Consider the following 25,232-nt stretch of genomic DNA (forward strand, 5'->3'; position numbering starts at 1 on the left):
TTTGTGGAAGAGCTCTGCCAAGTATTCCAGGATGTTGGCTATGTTTACCAGTGACATATTTTCTCCTTTTGCAGTACTCCAAATGAAATATCTTTTCCATTTTGCTGAATAATTTTTCCTTGTTGAGGGTCTGCGAGCCTCCAAGATAATGTCTTTAACCCTTTGGGATACATTTGGGTTATTTGTTCTTATGCAATGTTCCAGGCAGTCAGCTGCAGTGTTTTCAGGTTTGGATGCAGGGTGTTGTAGTTGTTCTGTGTTAACAGCAAGGGAACAAGGGGAAGGGGCCATATTTGTTCCCGAGACATGCTCCTCAGTAATGGGTACCAATGTTGTCTTGGCCAGTCTGGCGCTATCAGAATGATCCTTGGACGTTCCTCTTTGATCTTCAATAGCACCTTGTGCATCAAAGGAAGTGGTGGGAATGCATATGCTGTCAGGTTTTTCCAACTGAAAGATAGGGAGTCCACCTTCCAAGCAAGTGGGTGGTACGTCCTTGTGCAGAATTTCTTTAGTTGGTGATTGTGTGGGGATTCAAATAAGTCTATTTGTGGGAGTCCCCATTTTCTTGTAATGGTTTTGAAGATGTCCGGATGAAGCATCCATTCGTGGGCATCCGTGGTAGTTCTGCTTAGCATGTCTGCTAGAATGTTTTCTTTTCCTGGTACAAAAATTGCTTGTAACTGAATGTTGTAACTCAGGGCCACATTCCAGAGGTCCATTGCCATCCGGCATAGAGGGTACGAATGTGTGCCTCCCTGTTTGTTGATGTACCACATAACTGTAGTGTTGTCTGTCCTTATCAACAGTTGACCTTGTCGAAGAAATGGCCTGAATGTCTGAATTGCCAGTTTTACTGCCAGCATTTCCTTTTGATTTATGTGTAGGTGCAGCTGGTCTTGAGTCCATAAACCTTGTATGCACTTGTCCAGCATGTGGGCCCCCCAACCAAGGTCTGAGGCGTCCGTTGTGATGGTTTGGCTTGGTTGAGTGTTGTGGAAGGGCAATCCTTTGTTTGATTGACAGGCCTGAGCCCACCATTGGAATTCTTGCTTCAGGCATGGAATTATTGGAATTTGGGTTTCTAGGCTGTGCTTGTGCTGAGACCATAAATTCCTTAGGTACCACTGTAACTTTCTCATATGCAGTCTGGCATGTGGAACCAATATTATGGAGGATGCCATGAAACCCAAGGCTTGCAGGACTTTTCTTGCTGTTAGATGGTTCTGCTTTGTTAATGCCAAGAAGTAGAGAGGGAGTTGCTCCTGTTTTTCTACTGTTAGGAATGCCATTTGTTTTGATGTGTCCAGCTCTGCACCCAAAAAGGTTATCCTTTGGGATGGTATCAGCCTTGACTTTTTTATATTGACTGTGTATCCCAGGGCTTGTAGTAGGCAAATGACCCTTTTCAAGTCTTCTGCTAGCTTGTTTCTGTTGTCCGCTTGTATCAGGCAGTCGTCCAGGTAAGGGTAGATTTGGATTCCCTGAAGCCTGCAATGAGCAATTACTGATGCCAGGCATTTCGTGAACACTCTGGGCGCAGTAGATAAGCCAAAGGGCAATGCTGAGAATTGATAATGCTCTGATCCTGCAAGAAATCTGAGGTATCTTCTGCAATTTGGTCGTATGGGGACGTGCAGGTATGCCTCCTTGAGATCTAGAGTTACCAGCCAAGACTCCTTGCCCAGCATGGGAAGAAGCTGCTGTAGGGTCAGCATTTTGAATTTTGGAACAATGAGGAATGTGTTTAAAGCGGACAGGTCGAGAATAGGTCTCCATTTGCTTTCTTTTCTTGGTACCAGGAAGAGTCTGGAGTAAAATCCTGTCCTTGCTCCATAGATGGTACCTTTTCCACTGCTCTCATCCTTAATAATTGGGTTATTTGTTTTAGAGCTTCGCCCTTTTGGTTTTCAGGTAGGTTTGTCATTCCTCTCTTCCTGGTAGAGTATGGAAGTGAAACCTGTAACCTTGGTCTATTGTCTGCAAAATCCACTTGTCTCTTGTGATGTAATGCCAGTTTACTGAAAATAAAGCTAGCTTCCCGCCCAAGGGTGCTTCTAGTTGTTCCCTGGTAGGCGGTGCTAGAGCCAAGTCACTGTGATTGTCCTGTAGTAGTGGTGGTGGCTGTGTCTGTGGCTGCACCTCACTGGTTGTTACCCTGCCACTGGCGTCCCCTGTAGGCACCCCTGGATTGACTTCTGCCTCTTGAACGCCTATTCCTGCCCCTCTGAGCTCTGGAGGAGTCTGGAAAGGACCAATTCTTGGAGGGCCAATTCCTGCTAAACCTTGGAGGTTGGACCTGTAAGAAATCTTTCACTGTTTGGACAGAATTTGCCATCTCTTCCATCTTCTTCAGCACCTGTTGTGCAGGAGAGCCAAACAAATTGATCTTGTCCATGGGAGCATCTAGTAGTTTTGATTTAACATGGTCTGGTAAGGCCTGCTCTTTTAACCATGCATGCCTTCTGATAACTGTGCAAGTCATGGCTGATCTAAAGGAAGCCTCCAGTGCATCATAGCCGCATTTTAAGGAATGGTTACTGACTTGCTGAATGTTATGTACCATTTCCTGAACAGATTTTTTGTCTAATGGTTCATCCGAGGACAGCTTTTTGGTTAACTGGTCTAGCATAAATTCTTGATACTGGATCATGTGGAATTGACAGTTCAAGGCCCTAGCTGAAAGAGTAGCAGAGTGTAAACTTTTTTACCCCATCTCTCTAAGGACCTGGATTCCCTTTCAGAGGGGAGGGTTTTTTTGGCAGAGGTAGCTGCTACAGCCTTAGGACCCTGGGAGATAGTCTCAGGATCTGCAAAAGGAGCCTTATACAAATGGTAATGCGTGTCCGGGACCCTGTAGTACCTATCGGGCTTAGCAGGGCCGGAGGTAGTGAATCAGGAGCAGTACAAGCATCATTAAATGCATCATCTACAACAGAGAGAACTGGAGGTATGGCTAAAGGCCTATGTTGTGGTAAATGCAGAAAAGTTCTAAGCCTTTTTCTAGAGTCTGAAAAATCCTGGCCCTGCCACTGAAATTGTTCCCTCATAGCATGCAAGGTTTCCCCAAAGGAAAATTCTTCAGGCGGAGAGGCAGAAGGAATGGACTCTTCAGCATCAGAGTCTTCATAAGGAGAAGAAGAAGCCTATGGAGGGTTTGTATTATCTGAATCATCAGAGGAATCATCTGTAGAAACTGGCTCAGGGGGCTCTGCTCTAGGCCTCTTCTCTGGAGGTGGGTGAGAGGCCCTGCCTGGGTGAGGTTGGGATCCCCGGATTAAAGAAATGAGATCCTCTGCTAGACTAAGCATTTGTGAACTAGAGCTAGGCCTGTGAGAGGGGTCTTAGCAGGCACAGATTTAGTAGTTTTAGCTGCTTTGGCCCTGGCAAAGGCCTTAATGGACATGGATGCAGGTGGCCTAGCAGCTCCACGTGCAGGGTAGAGATATCCAAGGGATAGTGTCAGATAATTCCTGAGAAACTGCAAGAGCAGGAGGGATTTCAGAAGCCGATTCCACCAGGTTGGAAGAGGCCTCGGTAGGAGGTAAGTTTCGGCTGAAGGAAGAACCGCTTGCTCGGTTTCAGCGAAACCGAGACACTGGCGGTTGGCTTAACAGCGGTTTGGCGAATCCGCAGACCGCGAGTGTCGGTCCTTTTCCTTGCGCTTTTTAGATATTTGCGTAGTCGGAGGATCCGACGGCATAATGTAAGCAAAATCGGAGCCGAAAAACTCCTCAGCAAATTCGACCGGCGTCTAAGCGTCCGCCCGGTTAAAGAAGCACAGGCTAGACAAGCTGCTACGCCGTGGTCTGGGCCTAAACAAGGTAAGCAGTAAGAGTGGAAATCTTTATGAGGTATTTGTTTCCCACAAGTTAAACAGTTATTCACTTTTTCTGACATCGGCTGAGGCAAGAAAGAGTCCCCAACGGGGTACTTAGCTTTTTAGAAGTCTTCGGTAGTAGTAGAAGTATTCGGTAGTAGTAATCTCTGGTTCTGACCGACCGGCACTTGCGAACAGCTTCTGCTTGGCCACGGCAAGAAAGACTGAGGAAAATGGTGTCGGCTGATGCCTTTATACCCGAATAACTGCAGCTATGACGTCGGGTGAAGTGCGACACCAGCCGAGGCCAGACCCAGATTTTGGAATCCGGCCGACCGAAGGGCTGCCTGACGACAGGACAACCCATTTGTAAGGACTGCAGATGCATCCTTGAAGGACATCGGGAAGATTTCCCTTTTAAGCAATGTAGTGCGATCTCAGAGTTGGTATATTTAAGTAAGTGTGGTGGGGGGGGGTGCAGGGAGCGTAGCCCCACTGCTACAGCAGTTTAATGTTGTTTTTTGTTGTTTTTCTTTTTTTTTTACTTCAGTGTTCGAACTATTACAAGTTCGAACATATGGTCTCGGCCATAAGTGGTTCGAACTTGTAATATGTTCGATCTACTGAAGTAGATCCATGTGTGTGTATATATATATATATATATATATACATATATATATATATATGTATATATATATATATATATATATATATATCTATATGTATATATGTATATATATATATATATATATATGTATATATATACATATGTATATATATATATATATATATATATATATATTTCTTGATCGAAATTTCAAAATCTCGAAGAAGAAATGTAGAAACCCACTTAAGTGAAAGTACACTACATCGAAAGTGCACTTTCACAAAAGCCGATTCAACAAATTAGGAAAAAAAACCCAAATCAAATAACTTTAAACACAAATTTTCAGGGGGCAAGCCCCCCTGTGCCTCCCACTTAAATGTACTCACTCTGAGATCGCACTACAATAAGGAAAAAGAATCAGCTTTTGCAAAAGTGCACTTTCGCTTAAGTGGGTTTCTATGTTTCTTGTTTGAGATTTTGAAATTTCGATCAAGAAACGCAGACCCACATCTCTCTCTCTCTCTCGCTATATATATATATACATATATATATATACATATATATATATATATATATATACATATATACACGCACACACACACACACACACACACACACACACATGCATACAGTAGTCAAATATGCTAAAAAAAATGCAGAGTGCAAAGAGCGATGCTACAGGAAACACATTTGGAAAGAAATGAGCATGTGAATTTGATAAAGTATTTCAGGATGGTTATTCGGTAGAATATCTGGGACAACGAGAAAGGGAAGTACTTACAGTAACTGTGAGAGGAGCTCCAATAATGATAGAAGAGGGGAAAGAAAGATAAATAATGGGAGATTTGTAGTGCTACGGGGCTACTGGCAAGGGAGGAGGATTACACTGACATGTACGTATATTCCACCTAAAAAATGCACTAATGGAGCTTAAGAAAATTCTTGGAGAAATAATCAGCTTTCAGCAGGGAATATTACTTCTAGTTGGGGGACTGGAATTTGATTTGCAGCAGTAAAGATGTGCCTGGGGGGTTCAGAAGTGAAAATATAACAAAGGAGGGTAGATTTTTGAAGAAAGCTATTAACATATTTAATAAGGAAGATGTAATTTCAGTAGTAGGAATTCAAAGAGAATTTGCATACCATTCTCCTACAAAAAGTGAGCTAGGTTAAACAGAAACTATATTTCACAGGAACGTGCATTTAATTGAAAGTTTTGATATGCATCCAATAACTATATCAGATCATGCTCCAATACAGTAAACTCTCAGTTAACCGGAACTCGAGCAACGAGGAAAAAAAAAAAAAATTTGAAGAAATACCGTACAATTTTCATGTGTTGCACTTTGTCCCCCGCAGAAACATACCTTATGGTTTTAGAGTTTTAAAAAGGAAGATAGGAATAAATTCCCTCTCTCTCCAATCTAAGAACAAGTCAAACCAAACAAAAAGTATAGGGTACAGTACTGGTCAGGCCTATTTACAATAGTAACTCTCAAGCAAACAGAAACTACAGTTATCCGGCATCTACCAATCCCCGTGGGTGCCAGTTATCCGAGAATTTACTGTAATAAAAATAAAAATGCAGGGTAATGAAAAAGAAGAGAGACACTGACACTCTCCCACCTATCTGTTAAGTAGAGAAGAATTTAAGGAAGTGGTACTGGAAATTATTTGGGAATTACTAGGAAAGACAGAAATTTATTTGAAAAATACAGCTAGTGAGTGGGATAAAATTAAAGTAGAGTTTAAAAACTTGGTAGAAATAAAACATTGTTAAGAAATAACGAGAACTATTTAGAGGGACTGACAAAGGTTAAAGTATTTCAGAACAGAGAGAGAATCTCACAAAACAAGTAGAAATGCAACTGCAGAGTGCTAAGGAGAAAATAAGGGAGTACCTCAACAATATACATGAGTTTAGAAACACTGCCATTAAGCAACTGTGTTTAGTGATAACTGTGGAGCTCAGAAAATGTTAGCATAACGGCTTAGGCAACAGAAAGCAGAAAGGGTTGTTGCTAAGCTTAGGAAGCCTATAACAGGGAAAATAACCAGAGCTCCTGTACAGGTATTGGAAATATTTTCGAAATTTTACAAAAATCTATATAAAGCAAAGAAATGCGAAAATCAAGAAAAAGTACAAATGGAAATGTTTATGGAAGAATTAAATACGCCAAAGTTAGATGGTAGATGATGCTCAATTACTAACAGGATAAGGGAGAAGATAAAAACGGTGACGTATAACCCATCTACAGGAAAGTCCCCAGGAATCAACGGTATTCCTGTGGTGGTCTGGAAGCTACAAGGGAAAACCTGATGAGGATCTCAAAGGTTTCAACAATATTTTAAAAGAAGCAGTACCAACATCCTGGTAGCTGCAACATCTAAAGATGGTAAAGAGCCATCAGATCCAGCTTCATACATCCCCATTTCAATACTAAACTACGACTATAATGTGTTTATGTCCATAACAGTTAAAGAATGGCAAAGGAGTTGCCAAAATTGATAGATATGGATCAATAGACGGAACGTTGGGATAACGGTTAAGGGACTTACGTTACAGGCACAAGGCGCAGGATTTAGTCCTCACATGGAGTAACTGGATAGGCTTAAAATGGCTTATAAGGGCAGTTATCCTAGTACTAATCTATGAACGTATGATGTGGTTGTGCAGGAGAGGCAAAATTTGACAACACTAATAGAACAATATGATGATCCAGAAGGAAGGCAGGATGTAAGAAAATACTGCTGTTGGTGGGTCTTAATGCACAGAAAGCATTTGAGAGAGCAAGCTGGGATTTTATAAGTAGGGCAATGGAAGCATTTGCATTCCTTGACACAATAAGGTTAATCAGGAAGATATATTAGGGACTGGAGGTGAAAACTGAAGTGTGTAGGGGGGGTCCTCTCTAATATGTTCTGTTTGAACAAATGAAGCAGACAGGGTGTCATCATTCCCCTTTGTTATATGCACTATATTTAGAACCACTGGTAAGAAAATAAGGGACTCAGAAATTCAAGAATATAATTGGTATGGGAGGCAAGAAAAGTTGCCTTTATTGGTAGATGACATCATTTTATACATGATAAAACCAGAAAAAGACATTTCAGTTTTCTAGAACATTCTGAGACACTTTCAAGCCTTTTTGGGATACAAAATTAATGAAGATAAAACAAAGGCAATAGCTATAAATGATGTACTCATACTCACATTGGTTCAGCTATACCCATATTTATGAGGGCATATGATAAAATGAAGTACATAAGAGTGCGGGTTAAAAGGATTCTGTTACGGCAGCTAACAATATGTCAGAAGAGACTAAAAAAAAGATAATACAAAAACTGAGAAACTGGAAGTTCTGTTTTATGGACGTTGTACAACAGCACGTGTATGTACCTTTAAGAAGCATTTCCAGAAGTAGCTTGTGCATATAAACAGTGAGCACGTGCAGGCAGCAGTGCCATTTTTACAGAACGCCAGAGTGTTAACATGTACGAGTGCAGTAGTCAGTTTATACATTTATTTAAGTTACAGAGCCTCATTCCTGATGTGTCTGTGTGTAATAAAGCTGCTTGAACTGAACCCACGAATGTTTGTCTGTTTTATCCTGACCGGACGAGCGACAGATGCGGACAGTAAGATAAGAGCAGGTAAACTGTCTTTTGTCCCTTTAGTTTTATACGCAGGTCAGGTAAACTGTTTTTAGTCTAGTCCCTTCAGTTTTATACGCAGGTCAGGTAAACTGTTTTTAGTCTAGTCCCTTTAGTTTTATACACAGGTCAGGTAAACTGTTTTTAGTCTAGTCCCTTTAGTTTTATACGCAGGTCAGGTAAACTGTTTTTAGTCCCTTTAGTTTTATACGCAGGTCAAGTAAACTGTTTTTAGTCTAGTCCTTTTAGTATTATACGAAGGTCAGGTAAACTGCTTTTAGTCTAGTTCCTTTAGTTTTATACATACGCAGGTCAGGTAAACTGTTTTTAGTCCCTTTAGTATTATACGAAGGTCAGGTAAACTGCTTTTAGTCTAGTTCCTTTAGTTTTATACATAGGCAGGTCAGGTAAACTGTTTTTAGTCCCTTTAGTATTATACGCAGGTCAGGTAAACTGTTTTTAGTCTAGTCCCTTTAGTTTTATATGCAGGTCAGGTAAACTGTTTTTAGTCTTGTCCCTTTAGTTTTATATGCAGGTCAGGTAAACTGTTTTTAATCTAGTCCCTTTAGTTTTATACGCAGGTCAGGTAAACTGTTTTTAGTCCCTTTAGTATTATACGCAGGTCTGGTAAACTGTTTTTCATCCCTTTAGTTTTATACGCAGGTCAGGCATACTTTTATCAACCAGAGGAGAAGTTGTGGATGGCAATTACTGAAAAGTTGAAATATTTTATCTGGGAGACAAAGACAGCAAGAGTCAAATGGGATAAACTGATTCTTCCAGGAGAACAGGGCAGATTGGGATTACCCAACAGTTAAGGCACCTACACATGGCAGAAGCAGAAAGCTACAATTTAAAGTGGAAAGGGATGATGATGAAACAGGGGAGAAGCTCAAGAAATATTGGGAAACTGGGATTTTGGCTGCAGATCCTTAAGGAGAATACCAATAACCATACAGAATATTATATTCATAACAAACCAGAAAGTATTCTAAAAGCTAAGCCTGTACGGGGATGGATAAAGGAGATTCTGCCAATACAGTGACTGCAATTAGGGGCACAGAAAATAGGCAAGATGGGGCTGGAATTTAATGGAGAAATGTGGCAAATGAGCCAAGGTATTAGGAGCAAATAATCAGAGAGGAAAATGTAACAGAATGGGAAAAGGCCAAGAATTCATTTGGACTGCAAGCTAGAGATTACCTTGCCTATCAAGGATTGATATCATAATATAAGCAAAGAGAAAGAAAAGGGGATCCTAAGTGAAAGACCACCACTGGAAAAGTTTTTTGGTATAATCTAAAACAGAAGCTGCTGTTAAAAAGGGATAAATAGTAGGACATATAAAATATTACACAATGACTATAGGAATCAATCAGAGGAGATTAGTAAGGATTGAGAAGAGAGACTGGATAAGCAATTCGCAGAGAAACAAATGAGGGACGGATGTATGTATGGCTCCCAAATATGCAACTAAGTCTAGATCGGGGGATCTTTGCCTGGAAGTGTTTACAGGGGTATTTTTATACCCCTAAGCAGACTTCAAAGAAATTTTCCTCAGGTAGATTGCAAATGCTGAAGAAAGAGGTAATTGGGAAGATATTTTTGGGAGTGTAATGAATTGACAGACTTTCAAAATTCCCTGCAGACTGCTCTAACAGAAATACTAATTACTGGCACAATGAAGGAAATGATTTTTTAAGGTGTGATACAGAATCAGAATTGCCTAGACACAGGAAGGCCTTGTGGAGTTTAATTCTGGAGGCTGCCAAAAAAGCAATTACTAGAAAATGGAAATCAAACTTTAAACCAACTTTACTAGAAGTAGTGAATGTAGTAACAGTGGGGTCTTTAGAAAAGGGCAGGAGCAAATTAAATAGAAAAAATATGGAATTGTGGGAACAATACATGCAGAATAATGTTTTGGAGGAGGAATGAGGTTTAAAGGAAGGCAGGAACTGAATTAGCTTTGTAACGTTTGACTGACAATGACTGGAGAGATTGTAAGTGATGTATAACATATCTGCAACTGAAAATATGTCCATATGGTTTGTTTTCATTATATATGACTGCCTGTGCCATAACTGATAATTCAATAAAGATGTTTCTTTTTTCTTAAAGAAATGTTGGAGATACCAGCAAGAAGTATTAGAAACTGGAAGCACATCTTCTGTGAAAGCAGCAGTTTGGCTTCATTTAAGATGGAGTTGAAGGGATTAATCAATAAAGTGACAGGAAAGATTGGAGAAATGACTGAAGAGGATCTCAATTAAACACAGTGGGACGCTCCAAGACAGAAGAATTAGACACAACCATTAACCATGCTAATCCTAACTTTGGCAAAATAAATCACAAAAAATGAACTCCACAAAAGAACTATTACTATAAGAATTGATCAACTCAATAAATAACCTAAGGGAATTAGAAATGAAGGTGCTTCCAGACGGAAGAGCGAAATTTCATTGTAAGAAATGAGAAAGTAGGAAAACAAGTCAGAATGCAGAGAAGGGCAAGACAACAGAAAAGCTAAGAGGGGTGCACAATCAGGCAAGGAGAAGTAACACAGGCCTGATGTTACAATATGCACACACTGAATACCACACAAGCTATAAACCTGTAATTGATTTACTAGTTAAACTTAGTTTGCACATGTTGTTAAAACTGAGAACAGACATATAAGTACATTAACACTCAAACTGGTATTGATTACAGTTTTTGTATATGCCAACTGACTGCAAAATAAAGCATTTTGGTTTTAAAAAAAAAAACTTCTAAGCTGAGGAGATCCCCTATCCTACATATTCACAGGTTCATAGGTAGGTACTAGGCTATCGGCCCGAGGGCCTACATAAGCCTAACCAACAAGGTTCCCTGGTTTACGCCACCCAAGAAAGTTATTTTCCTGTGCCACTGTCGAGCAGAGACACAGAAGTGATCCCCGGGGTGTATTTTCTATTTCCCACCCACTCATCAATATTTTTCTTGAAAAGTTCTAATAAAGAACTTTGCTTGACACAGATGGGTAGCCTGTTCCTGAGTATGGGAAGTCTCTGGGACAGGAATCTATCCCTCCAGCATGTCCTGTTTATTGTGGTGAACAGCTTTAGGTCCCTAGACTGTGTAGTTTGGAGGGATTGGGATTTCTTTAGGTGTAGAATGTGCAACAGCTCTGGGTTTGACATAGTTTTATATGTTAGGCAGAGATCACCTCGGAGTAGGCGATATGCTACGGAGTAAAGCTAGAGTTTTTTGAGACAGTCAGTGTAGGGCATCTGTTTGAGGCCAGTAATCCTCTTTGTGAGGTACTTCTGTGGCCTTTCCAGCTGCTGCAGATGTCTTGTGAGGTACATTCCAAAAGGAGTGTTGTACTCTATAATGGGTCGAATGAGTGTCGCGTAGAGGGGAACGATGGCCTCTTTTTTTCTGAATGAGAACCCTTTTATGATGAGGTGTGCCACATAGAAGGCCTTCCTGACTACTGTGGCGATGTGACTATCAAAGGACAGACTACTATCCACCTAGGTCCCAAGGTCTCATCACACATTTGGTGTTAAGTAGACTGCTGTCTATGTAGTAGCTCATGGGTACAGAGTTTTTATCAAAGGGGATGACAAATGCACTTTTTGGCATTGAGCTTGAGGCCATGGCTCTGACACCTGGCATCTGTCTCAGTGAGACCCTTCTGCAGGATTTCCACATCATTTGGGGACTCTGCTATGGTTCCTAGTTTGCAGTCATCTGTGAACTTCGTTAGCCAGAGACCTTCTGTGTTTGCCTGTACTTCAGAGAAGTAGATACCAAATAGGGGAGGTCCCAGGACTGAATATGTGGTACTCCACTTGTCACTGATTTGAGGTCAGATTTGGAGAGTGTAACTTTTACAGTGTGGGTTTTGTCAATGAGCCAAGGTGGCAACCCATCTTGTGACGTAGGGATTTATACCTAGTTTAGTGAGTTTAGCTATAATTCCAGAATGGGGGATGGTGTCGAAAGCTTTGGCGAGGTCAAGCTAGGCTGTGTGAACCACCTTACCCTAATCTACTTCTTTGGTGACTGCCTCAAAGAAGTTGATTAGGTTAAAGAGGCATGATCTGCCTTTCACAAACCCGAACTGGGTGGGATCTAGAGTTTGAAGGTTACCAATGTCTTTGTTTATGAGTTCCATGATGATACGTTCCATGGCCTTACAGACCAGGCTCGTCAAGCTAATAGGGCGATAGTTCCCAGGATCAGTGGTGGCTCCCCCTTTGTGGAGTGGGTTAACTGTTGCTGTACACCATTAAGTGAGCACAAAGCCTGATGTGAGGCTATGACTGAACATGGTTCTTAGGTGGGGAGCCAGTTTGTTCTGAAGTTCGTGTAAAATGCAGCCTGGGATGTTTTCCAGTCCCATGGATGCTGTGTTTTTGGCTTTAGAGAGTGCAGCTTTTACCTGCATAGTTGTGATTACAGGGACTCTGCATTCTTCCTGTATAGATATGGGCCCTTAAGGGGGTGGGGGTGGGGGTGGGTAAAGGTAGCACTGAACCTATCTGATAGGATGTTGGCAATATCAGTTGGTTCTGTAATTTTCGTGCTGTTGTGCTGTAACTCAGAGCAGATCTGGGTGTTGCCACTAAGATGCTTGACATAGCTATAGAATGCTTTGTGGTTGTCCTTAGAATCAGTGGCGATTTTGTTTTTGTAGCTAGCTTTGGAGGATCTTATAAGGGATCTCAGCTTCTTACTGAGGCTGACCAGGGTGCTCCTCCACTCATGGCATTTTACTCTCTTTTGCAACAATTTCTTCCTCCTGATGTACGGTCTGTTTATGGCAGGGGACCACCAGATTGGCTTCCTTTTTTTGTAGGATAGCGTCTTTGTTCTGTTTGGGACAGCACGATCCATGCACTCGTGTAAGTGCTTATAGAGTGCATTTGTGTAGAATTCAGCAGTCGTAACTGTATTGTCCATCTGCATGGGTGTCATGAAGTTCACCACTTCTATCTTAAGAAGCATGAAGTTGGCTTTGGAGAATTTTTTTACTGTGGTTTCCTTAATGGGGGGTGGGGGCAGGATGTGGATATCAAGGGTGATTAGCTTATGGTCGGATCGGACTAACGAGGAGGTGACTTCAGGTGTGGAACACCGGTCACCCATGTTGGTAATGACTAGGTCTAGGCCCCTGGTGGGGGTGTGTATAAGTTGATCCAGGGCATTGGAGTTTATGAATTCCAGAAAGCGTTGTGTGAAGAGGTTGGTACACGAGTAGTTTTCCCAGTTAATGGTGAGGTAGTTGAAATCGCCTATTATTAGGGTGTTTGGTTGAACCCTAACATTTTCCGGTACATCAAGAAAAGAGGAGTGGGAATCTTGGGCATGGTGGGGGATCTGTAGCAAGCTACAATTTGGATTGCAGTTTTGCCCAGAGTTAGTTTGATTCACGCTATTCACACTGTCAGTCACAACGGACACGTTTCCTGTCACTGCTGTCTAAGATGTGCACTCGTTTGTGACACATGTGTCTTTGCATACAGATCTCAACGCATGCACATCTTCAGGCATCCTACTGTTAATACCTCAAGTCGGACAGACGTCGGTAGGGCAGCTAACACCCTGCTGTATGGTTTCCTAAACCAAAAGCTGCAGCATAGTGTGAAAACCTTAAGAGTCAATCATACAAATTCCAAGACAAAGTAACATGAGACGTCATGCAATCCTAACAAGGTATGTAGCGAGAAAGGTGAATGGCACACAAATGAAAAACAGAAACATTTTTTTCATGGCAACTTAGGGATCACTTTGCATAGGTTGCCCTACTGAATTAAAAAAGAAAGCCATGAAAAGTATGCAGTTTTCCTTCAAGACAATCGTATTCAATGATTTACACAGACATTTTTGTTGTACATCTATTGCAAGTGAAAATCCAATTCCGGTGCCTTTCCAGTAGGCTGATCTCCACAGTGCACTGTCTGTTGCTGATGCTTGGTTTCAACACCCACCCAGTCAATGTTATCGAGCCAGTTGTCTCTGATCATCTCTTCCTTATTCTGAAAATAATTTCCTTCAGAATCAAAATGGCCTTCCTCCATTTCTTCTGTCAGGTTAAAGGGTGTGATTTTAATGCCTTCATCAAAATCAATGGTGGCTCCTTCTTGGCCTGCAAATCACAAACGGATGAAATTAATGCAAAGAGTACAAATTCTGGCGCAATCATAAGACACCACAGTCAGCATGTACAAAATTGAGCAACACTTTACACAAACAGATGCTGTAATACATACACAAAACATTCTTTATTTGTAGATTAAGCCAGCAAAATATTCTGTAATACTGTAAATGTTTCATTCTCACTGCAGTACCATTGGATCACTTCACATACGTGCTTTAATAAATACGCAGACATTTTCCCTTTCAGTCGCAACAGCAAACTCATCACCATATCAAGCTACGTTTTTTTTTTTTTATTTTATTTATTTACTTATGCATTGTTGACCTGAACTGTCCCACTAGGCCAGTGGCCTCCTTTCAAGGGAGACCCAAAGTGGTATGCTTATTTACTACGGGACATTCTGACAGGGACTAGGGGAGTTCCTCAAGTCTTCCTAATAAGTACTATGGGAGCCTTTAAATCCACCTGAGCTAGCCCCTGACCCAGGCAGACTGGACCTCAGTTTAACATCTTATCTAAAAACAACAAGCACAGGAGTGTACCACCCCTCACCCACTTTATGCTGCACTGCAGTGTCACTACCGGAAAATTAATCCAAGCACCTAGTGTGGGAATAGAACTCTCAGTCTTCCGAACTTCTAGCACCAGATATAATTATATTCTCAGACAAAGTGGCTAACTTCAGACTCTTGCAAAAACAGATAAAGCAGCCTTGCCTCTCAGCATCCATAACTAATTTTACGTCATGCCAAAACAGGTATAACCCATCTTCTCACAGGCCCCAGCAACAAATTGAGGCTCAGAGGTGAATGGAAACATGAAACTTATGACTGTGTGTCCAAAAGCAATCTATACTCGAGTACTTCTAAATACAGACGCAATCCCATGCGTACATGTGCACAGACACAGCTATTTGTACTCTTCTGATAATGTGTGCGTCTGCTAGTCATGTAACAGAATAAACTCGTGTCCAGGAACAGTGACTGCACAATACGCCATCCAGTCCTCCCAAAAACATGTCCAAGGGTTCCACAACAATCTTCTTCTAGACAGGCATCGGTGTCCAGTCCTCCCAAAAACATGTCCAATGGTTCCACAACAATCTTCTTCTAGACAGGCATCGGTGTCCAGTCCTCCCAAAAACATGTCCAAGGGTTCCACAACAATCTTCTTCTAGACAGGCATCGGTGTCCAGTCCTCCCAAAAACATGTCCAATGGTTCCACAACAATCTTCTTCTAGACAGGCATCGGTGTCCAGTCCTCCCAAAAACATGTTCAATGGTTCCACAACAATCTTCTTCTAGACCGTCATCGGTGTCCAGTCCTCCCAAAAACATGTTCAATGGTTCCACAACAATCTTTTTCTAGACAGGCATCGGTGTCCAGTCCTCCCAAAAACATGTCCAAGGGTTCCACAACAATCTTTTTCTAGACAGGCATCGGTGTCCAGTCCTCCCAAAAACATGTCCAAGGGTTCCACAACAATCTTCTTCTAGACAGGCATCGGTGTCCAGTCCTCCCAAAAACATGTTCAATGGTTCCACAACAATCTTCTTCTAGACAGGCATCGGTGTCCAGTCCTCCCAAAAACATGTCCAATGGTTCCACAACAATCTTCTTCTAGACAGGCATCGGTAGAGGCTCCTGGCCAGCTGCAGAGGGGCCAAAAATATATCATTTAAAAATATAAGTTTTAAAAATGCTTTCTATGAAGAAAAACATCCTCACATACTCCCTACATTATCGATTCTAGTCGTAACATGCTTCCCCCAAACCTTCCACCCATCGCTATGAATATTTTCCCATATACCAGGTTAATGTATCTCCGGGTTCTTCAGGGTCATACTTTGTTCTTCTGCTTGAGATAAACCACAACGTGAAACTGATGCAGTGCAGGAGATGAACCAAAGGTGAAACTGATGCAGTGCAGGAGATGAACCAAAGGTGAAACTGATGCAGTGCAGGAGATGAACCAAAGGTGAAACTGAATAAGTACAGGAGATGAACCACAAGGTGAAACAGATGATGTGCAAGATATAACAGGCATGGTATGTAATGTACATGTGAGTATAGATTCATAGGTTCATAGATTAGTACTAAGCTAACTGCCCTTGCGAGACATTTTAAGCCTAGCCAATTATCCCCTGTGAGACTCGAACCCTGCACCCTGTGTTTATAAGGCAAAAACCTTAACCATTAGGCCACCCTCACAACCCTATATATATATATATATATATATATATATATATATATATATATATATATATATATAAAATACAATAATATTCACCAAAGTTACCTTTAAAACCTTGAGGAAAACTGCTTGAAACACAAATAACTGGGGAAAAAAACAACACTGAAAACACTACTTTTCGCAGGGGTGCAAGCCCCGACCCCCCACATCTCCTGCTAGTTCTATATACAGACACTATGACTGCACTACAGTGTGGAAAGTGCAAATTCTCCACTCCCCACTGGTCGCAATCTTGCACACAATAAAAGCCTGCTATGCCACATGAATATAAAAATAAGATCAAAATTTTGTTTCAAACTGCAGTACATAAAGAAGCTAATTTGCCTAAGACTCTGAGTTAAGAGCTAGAAATTGCAGAAGAATTCAGAGTAAGAAACCAGTGATTAGGTTCAAAGTTAGCCACAGCGACATCCTGAAAATAATACATGGACAGTGCAGTGACAGTACTCATGACCATGCTGCAGACATCCAAAATATAATACCGAGACAGTGCAGTGATGTTATTCACGACCACGCCGCATACATCCTGAATATAACACATAGACAGTGCAGTGATGGTATTCATGACCATGCTGCAGACATCCTGAATATAATACATAGACAGTGCAGTGATGGTATTCATGACCATGCTGCAGACATCCAAAATATAATACAGAGAAAGTGCAGTGATGTTATTCATGACCACGCCGCATACATTCTGAATATAACACATAGTGTAGTGATGGTATTCATGACCACGCCGCAGACATCCTGAATATAACACATAGACAGTGCAGTGATGTTATTCATGACCACGCCGCATACATCCTGAATATAACACATAGTGTAGTGATGGTATTCATGACCACACCGCAGACATCCTGAATATAACACATAGACAGTGCAGTGATGGTATTCATGACCACGCCGCATACATCCTGAATATAACACATAGTGTAGTGATGGTATTCATGACCACACCGCATACATCCTGAATATAACACATACACAGTGCAGTGATGGTATTCATGACCATGCCATTTAGCGACTGGTTTAAGAAGTTTGCAGGGACAGTAGCACACACACAAATGCTGTACCAGTAATATATGTTCCAAGCATAATAAAGCTCTCAAGTGCAAAAAAGAGCAAGAATTGCCTAAAAAAGGAAAATGTAATGGTCAGCAGGAAACATTAAGAGCCCAGAGAACTGGTGAATAGTATGGTTATTACTGGTATGCAGGATAAGACTCATATTTGCATTATGCATAAGACCCGAACAAAGTAAAACAGATCTTTATCCACTAGTTACAAGTGAAGTGCAATGCAGAAAGGATGATGAAGGGAAACAAAGGCCCAGACTGTGGCACTGGTTCAAGCGGCAGTACACAAGGAGAGGAGGACACCACTGGGAATAAGGAAAAATATTAGTGGGATACCTCAGGGTCAGTCTTGTGTACAAATGTACTGTTTAAGACAGTTCAGACATAGCTGAGGGAAATGAGAAGGGGGTCATAATCTATACAGATGACGCACAGATATGTGCAGCAATGGCAGAAACATGGCAGACTAAGAATGCCTTAGAAAGACTGCCCAAAGAAGCAGAAAAATAGCAGCCGAGCTTCACTGAAGACAAATGCAAATTACTGAACTAGGACCACAACATCCCAGTTATGAATATCATCTGGGGAAACAGACACTGGAGCACTACAAATAAAATGAAAGAGCAGTGCTGCAGGTACCAGAATGCTGCAATGCAAACACAGGAGGAAGGAGACCAAAAGCAAAGTAGTGTTATTTCCACTTTACCAAATGCTGGTCAGGTCACACCCAGAGTACTGCATGCAGTTCTAAAAAAAAGGGACATCATGATGCTGGAAATAGTCAACAGCAAAGCTTCCATTAGGATATGCGAGATAGAGAAAAGTACAGAGATTAGGGGAACTGGGACTCGTTTCATTAGAATCAGAAGGCTGTGTGCTACAAACATAGATTAGGGGAACTGGGACTTGTTTCATTAGAATCAGAAGGCTGCGTGCTACAAACAGAGATTAGGGGAACTGGGACTTGTTTCATTAGACATCAGAAGGTTGCGTGCTACAAACATAGATTAGGGGAACTGGGACTCGTTTCATTAGAATCAGAAGGCTGTGTGCTACAAACAGAGATTAGGGGAACTGGGACTTGTTTCATTAGAATCAGAAGGTTGCGCGCTACAAACAGAGATTAGGGGAACTGGGACTTGTTTCATTAGAATCAGAAGGCTGTGTGCTACAAACAGAGAATAGGGGAACTGGGACTTGTTTCATTAGAATCAGAAGGCTGTGTGCTACAAACAGAGATTAGGGGAACTGGGACTCGTTTCATTAGAATCAGAAGGTTGCGCGCTACAAACAGAGATTAGGGGAACTGGGACTTGTTTCATTAGAATCAGAAGGCTGTGTGCTACAAACATAGATTAGGGGAACTGGGACTTGTTTCATTAGAATCAGAAGGCTGTGTGCTACAAACAGAGATTAGGGGAACTGGGACTTGTTTCATTAGACATCAGAAGGCTGTGTGCTACAAACAGAGATTAGGGGAACTGGGACTCGTTTCATTAGAATCAGAAGGTTGCGTGCTACAAACAGAGATTAGGGGAACTGGGACTTGTTTCATTAGACATCAGAAGGTTGCGTGCTACAAACAGAGATTAGGGGAACTGGGACTCGTTTCATTAGAATCAGAAGGTTGCGTGCTACAAACATAGATTAGGGGAACTGGGACTTGTTTCATTAGAATCAGAAGGTTGCGTGCTACAAACAGAGATTAGGGGAACTGGGACTCGTTTCATTAGAATCAGAAGGCTGCGTGCTACAAACAGAGATTAGGGGAACTGGGACTTGTTTCATTAGACATCAGAAGGTTGCGTGCTACAAACAGAGATTAGGGGAACTGGGACTCGTTTCATTAGAATCAGAAGGCTGCGTGCTACAAACAGAGATTAGGGGAACTGGGACTTGTTTCATTAGACATCAGAAGGTTGCGTGCTACAAACAGAGATTAGGGGAACTGGGACTCGTTTCATTAGAATCAGAAGGTTGCGTGCTACAAACATAGATTAGGGGAACTGGGACTTGTTTCATTAGAATCAGAAGGTTGCGTGCTACAAACAGAGATTAGGGGAACTGGGACTCGTTTCATTAGAATCAGAAGGCTGTGTGCTACAAACAGAGATTAGGGGAACTGGGACTTGTTTCATTAGAATCAGAAGGTTGCGTGCTACAGAGATTAGGGGAACTGGGACTTGTTTCATTAGAATCAGAAGGTTGCGTGCTACAAACAGAGATTAGGGGAACTGGGACTTGTTTCATTAGAATCAGAAGGCTGTGTGCTACAAATATAGATTAGGGGAACTGGGACTCGTTTCATTAGAATCAGAAGGTTGCGTGCTACAAACATAGATTAGGGGAACTGGGACTTGTTTCATTAGACATCAGAAGGTTGCGTGCTACAAACAGAGATTAGGGGAACTGGGACTCGTTTCATTAGAATCAGAAGGTTGTGTGCTACAAACAGAGATTAGGGGAACTGGGACTTGTTTCATTAGAATCAGAAGGCTGTGTGCTACAAATATAGATTAGGGGAACTGGGACTTGTTTCATTAGAATCAGAAGGTTGCGTGCTACAAACATAGATTAGGGGAACTGGGACTCGTTTCATTAGAATCAGAAGGCTGTGTGCTACAAACAGAGATTAGGGGAACTGGGACTTGTTTCATTAGACATCAGAAGGCTGTGTGCTACAAACATAGATTAGGGGAACTGGGACTTGTTTCATTAGACATCAGAAGGTTGCGTGCTACAAACAGAGATTAGGGGAACTGGGACTTGTTTCATTAGACATCAGAAGGTTGCGTGCTACAAACAGAGATTAGGGGAACTGGGACTCGTTTCATTAGAATCAGAAGGCTGTGTGCTACAAACAGAGATTAGGGGAACTGGGACTTGTTTCATTAGACATCAGAAGGTTGCGTGCTACAAACAGAGATTAGGGGAACTGGGACTTGTTTCATTAGAATCAGAAGGCTGTGTGCTACAAACAGAGATTAGGAGAACTGGGACTCGTTTCATTAGACATCAGAAGGTTGCGTGCTACAAACAGAGATTAGGGGAACTGGGACTCGTTTCATTAGACATCAGAAGGCTGTGTGCTACAAACATAGATTAGGGGAACTGGGACTTGTTTCATTAGACATCAGAAGGTTGCGTGCTACAAACATAGATTAGGGGAACTGGGACTCGTTTCATTAGAATCAGAAGGCTGTGTGCTACAAACAGAGATTAGGGGAACTGGGACTTGTTTCATTAGAATCAGAAGGCTGTGTGCTACAAACAGAGATTAGGGGAACTGGGACTCGTTTCATTAGAATCAGAAGGCTGTGTGCTACAAACAGAGATTAGGGGAACTGGGACTTGTTTCATTAGAATCAGAAGGCTGTGTGCTACAAACATAGATTAGGGGAACTGGGACTTGTTTCATTAGACATCAGAAGGTTGCGTGCTACAAACATAGATTAGGGGAACTGGGACTTGTTTCATTAGAATCAGAAGGCTGTGTGCTACAAACAGAGATTAGGGGAACTGGGACTCGTTTCATTAGAATCAGAAGGCTGTGTGCTACAAACAGAGATTAGGGGAACTGGGACTCGTTTCATTAGACATCAGAAGGCTGTGTGCTACAAACATAGATTAGGGGAACTGGGACTTGTTTCATTAGACATCAGAAGGTTGCGTGCTACAAACATAGATTAGGGGAACTGGGACTTGTTTCATTAGAATCAGAAGGCTGTGTGCTACAAACAGAGATTAGGGGAACTGGGACTTGTTTCATTAGAATCAGAAGGTTGCGTGCTACAAACATAGATTAGGGGAACTGGGACTCGTTTCATTAGAATCAGAAGGTTGCGTGCTACAAACAGAGATTAGGGGAACTGGGACTTGTTTCATTAGACATCAGAAGGTTGCGTGCTACAAACAGAGATTAGGGGAACTGGGACTCGTTTCATTATAATCAGAAGGCTGTGTGCTACAAACAGAGATTAGGGGAACTGGGACTCGTTTCATTAGAATCAGAAGGCTGTGTGCTACAAACAGAGATTAGGGGAACTGGGACTCGTTTCATTAGAATCAGAAGGCTGTGTGCTACAAACAGAGATTAGGGGAACTGGGACTCGTTTCATTAGAATCAGAAGGCTGTGTGCTACAAACAGAGATTAGGGGAACTGGGACTTGTTTCATTAGACATCAGAAGGTTGCGTGCTACAAACAGAGATTAGGGGAACTGGGACTCGTTTCATTAGAATCAGAAGGCTGTGTGCTACAAACAGAGATTAGGGGAACTGGGACTTGTTTCATTAGAATCAGAAGGTTGTGTGCTACAAACATAGATTAGGGGAACTGGGACTCGTTTCATTAGACATCAGAAGGCTGTGTGCTACAAACATAGATTAGGGGAACTGGGACTCGTTTCATTAGACATCAGAAGGTTGCGTGCTACAAACAGAGATTAGGGGAACTGGGACTTGTTTCATTAGACATCAGAAGGTTGCGTGCTACAAACATAGATTAGGGGAACTGGGACTTGTTTCATTAGAATCAGAAGGTTGCGTGCTACAAACAGAGATTAGGGGAACTGGGACTTGTTTCATTAGAATCAGAAGGTTGCGTGCTACAAACAGAGATTAGGGGAACTGGGACTTGTTTCATTAGAATCAGAAGGCTGTGTGCTACAAACAGAGATTAGGGGAACTGGGACTTGTTTCATTAGAATCAGAAGGCTGTGTGCTACAAACATAGATTAGGGGAACTGGGACTTGTTTCATTAGAATCAGAAGGCTGTGTGCTACAAACAGAGATTAGGGGAACTGGGACTCGTTTCATTAGAATCAGAAGGCTGTGTGCTACAAACATAGATTAGGGGAACTGGGACTTGTTTCATTAGAATCAGAAGGCTGTGTGCTACAAACAGAGATTAGGGGAACTGGGACTCGTTTCATTAGAATCAGAAGGCTGTGTGCTACAAACAGAGATTAGGGGAACTGGGACTTGTTTCATTAGAATCAGAAGGCTGTGTGCTACAAACAGAGATTAGGGGAACTGGGACTTGTTTCATTAGAATCAGAAGGCTGCGTGCTACAAACAGAGATTAGGGGAACTGGGACTTGTTTCATTAGAATCAGAAGGCTGTGTGCTACAAACAGAGATTAGGGGAACTGGGACTCGTTTCATTAGAATCAGAAGGTTGCGCGCTACAAACAGAGATTAGGGGAACTGGGACTTGTTTCATTAGAATCAGAAGGCTGTGTGCTACAAACAGAGATTAGGGGAACTGGGACTTGTTTCATTAGAATCAGAAGGTTGCGTGCTACAAACAGAGATTAGGGGAACTGGGACTTGTTTCATTAGAATCAGAAAGCTGTGTGCTACAAATATAGATTAGGGGAACTGGGACTCGTTTCATTAGAATCAGAAGGTTGCGTGCTACAAACATAGATTAGGGGAACTGGGACTTGTTTCATTAGACATCAGAAGGTTGCGTGCTACAAACAGAGATTAGGGGAACTGGGACTCGTTTCATTAGAATCAGAAGGTTGTGTGCTACAAACAGAGATTAGGGGAACTGGGACTTGTTTCATTAGAAATCAGAAGGCTGCGTGCTACAAACATAGATTAGGGGAACTGGGACTTGTTTCATTACACATCAGAAGGCTGTGTGCTACAAACATAGATTAGGGGAACTGGGACTTGTTTCATTAGACATCAGAAGGTTGCGTGCTACAAACAGAGATTAGGGGAACTGGGACTCGTTTCATTAGAATCAGAAGGCTGTGTGCTACAAACATAGATTAGGGGAACTGGGACTTGTTTCATTAGAATCAGAAGGCTGTGTGCTACAAACAGAGATTAGGGGAACTGGGACTTGTTTCATTAGACATCAGAAGGTTGCGTGCTACAAACAGAGATTAGGGGAACTGGGACTCGTTTCATTAGACATCAGAAGGTTGCGTGCTACAAACAGAGATTAGGGGAACTGGGACTTGTTTCATTAGAATCAGAAGGCTGTGTGCTACAAACAGAGATTAGGGGAACTGGGACTCGTTTCATGAGACATCAGAAGGTTGCGTGCTACAAACAGAGATTAGGGGAACTGGGACTCGTTTCATTAGACATCAGAAGGTTGCGTGCTACAAACAGAGATTAGGGGAACTGGGACTCCTTTCATTAGAATCAGAAGGCTGTGTGCTACAAACAGAGATTAGGGGAACTGGGACTCGTTTCATTAGAATCAGAAGGCTGTGTGCTACAAACAGAGATTAGGGGAACTGGGACTCGTTTCATTAGAATCAGAAGGCTGTGTGCTACAAACAGAGATTAGGGGAACTGGGACTTGTTTCATTAGAATCAGAAGGCTGTGTGCTACAAACATAGATTAGGGGAACTGGGACTTGTTTCATTAGACATCAGAAGGTTGCGTGCTACAAACATAGATTAGGGGAACTGGGACTTGTTTCATTAGAATCAGAAGGCTGTGTGCTACAAACAGAGATTAGGGGAACTGGGACTCGTTTCATTAGAATCAGAAGGCTGTGTGCTACAAACAGAGATTAGGGGAACTGGGACTCGTTTCATTAGACATCAGAAGGCTGTGTGCTACAAACATAGATTAGGGGAACTGGGACTTGTTTCATTAGACATCAGAAGGTTGCGTGCTACAAACATAGATTAGGGGAACTGGGACTTGTTTCATTAGAATCAGAAGGCTGTGTGCTACAAACAGAGATTAGGGGAACTGGGACTTGTTTCATTAGAATCAGAAGGTTGTGCTACAAACATAGATTAGGGGAACTGGGACTCGTTTCATTAGAATCAGAAGGTTGCGTGCTACAAACAGAGATTAGGGGAACTGGGACTTGTTTCATTAGAATCAGAAGGCTGTGTGCTACAAACATAGATTAGGGGAACTGGGACTTGTTTCATTAGAATCAGAAGGTTGCGTGCTACAAACATAGATTAGGGGAACTGGGACTCGTTTCATTAGAATCAGAAGGCTGTGTGCTACAAACAGAGATTAGGGGAACTGGGACTTGTTTCATTAGACATCAGAAGGTTGCGTGCTACAAACAGAGATTAGGGGAACTGGGACTCGTTTCATTAGAATCAGAAGGTTGCGTGCTACAAACAGAGATTAGGGGAACTGGGACTTGTTTCATTAGACATCAGAAGGTTGCGTGCTACAAACAGAGATTAGGGGAACTGGGACTCGTTTCATTATAATCAGAAGGCTGTGTGCTACAAACAGAGATTAGGGGAACTGGGACTCGTTTCATTAGAATCAGAAGGCTGTGTGCTACAAACAGAGATTAGGGGAACTGGGACTTGTTTCATTAGACATCAGAAGGTTGCGTGCTACAAACAGAGATTAGGGGAACTGGGACTCGTTTCATTAGAATCAGAAGGCTGTGTGCTACAAACAGAGATTAGGGGAACTGGGACTTATTTCATTAGAATCAGAAGGTTGTGTGCTACAAACATAGATTAGGGGAACTGGGACTCGTTTCATTAGACATCAGAAGGCTGTGTGCTACAAACATAGATTAGGGGAACTGGGACTCGTTTCATTAGACATCAGAAGGTTGCGTGCTACAAACAGAGATTAGGGGAACTGGGACTTGTTTCATTAGACATCAGAAGGTTGCGTGCTACAAACATAGATTAGGGGAACTGGGAC

General features: G+C 42.0%; 1 protein-coding gene across 1 annotated transcript in view; it reads right to left on the reverse strand.

The window, feature by feature from the left end:
• Window positions 1–25,232, reverse strand: part of CD2BP2 (CD2 cytoplasmic tail binding protein 2) — a 1,650,073-nt gene that overhangs the window by 169,784 nt on the left and 1,455,057 nt on the right. Inside the window, exon 4 of the mRNA XM_044086686.1 lies at window positions 14,063–14,220. Within this exon, the coding sequence (XP_043942621.1) occupies window positions 14,063–14,220 (158 nt within the window). The remainder of the gene's footprint in view (window positions 1–14,062; window positions 14,221–25,232) is intronic.

This window comes from Protopterus annectens, chromosome 10.part0 (genome assembly GCF_019279795.1).
Source record: "Protopterus annectens isolate FY-2018-M chromosome 10.part0, PAN1.0, whole genome shotgun sequence".
NCBI classification, from domain to species: domain Eukaryota; kingdom Metazoa; phylum Chordata; order Ceratodontiformes; family Protopteridae; genus Protopterus; species Protopterus annectens.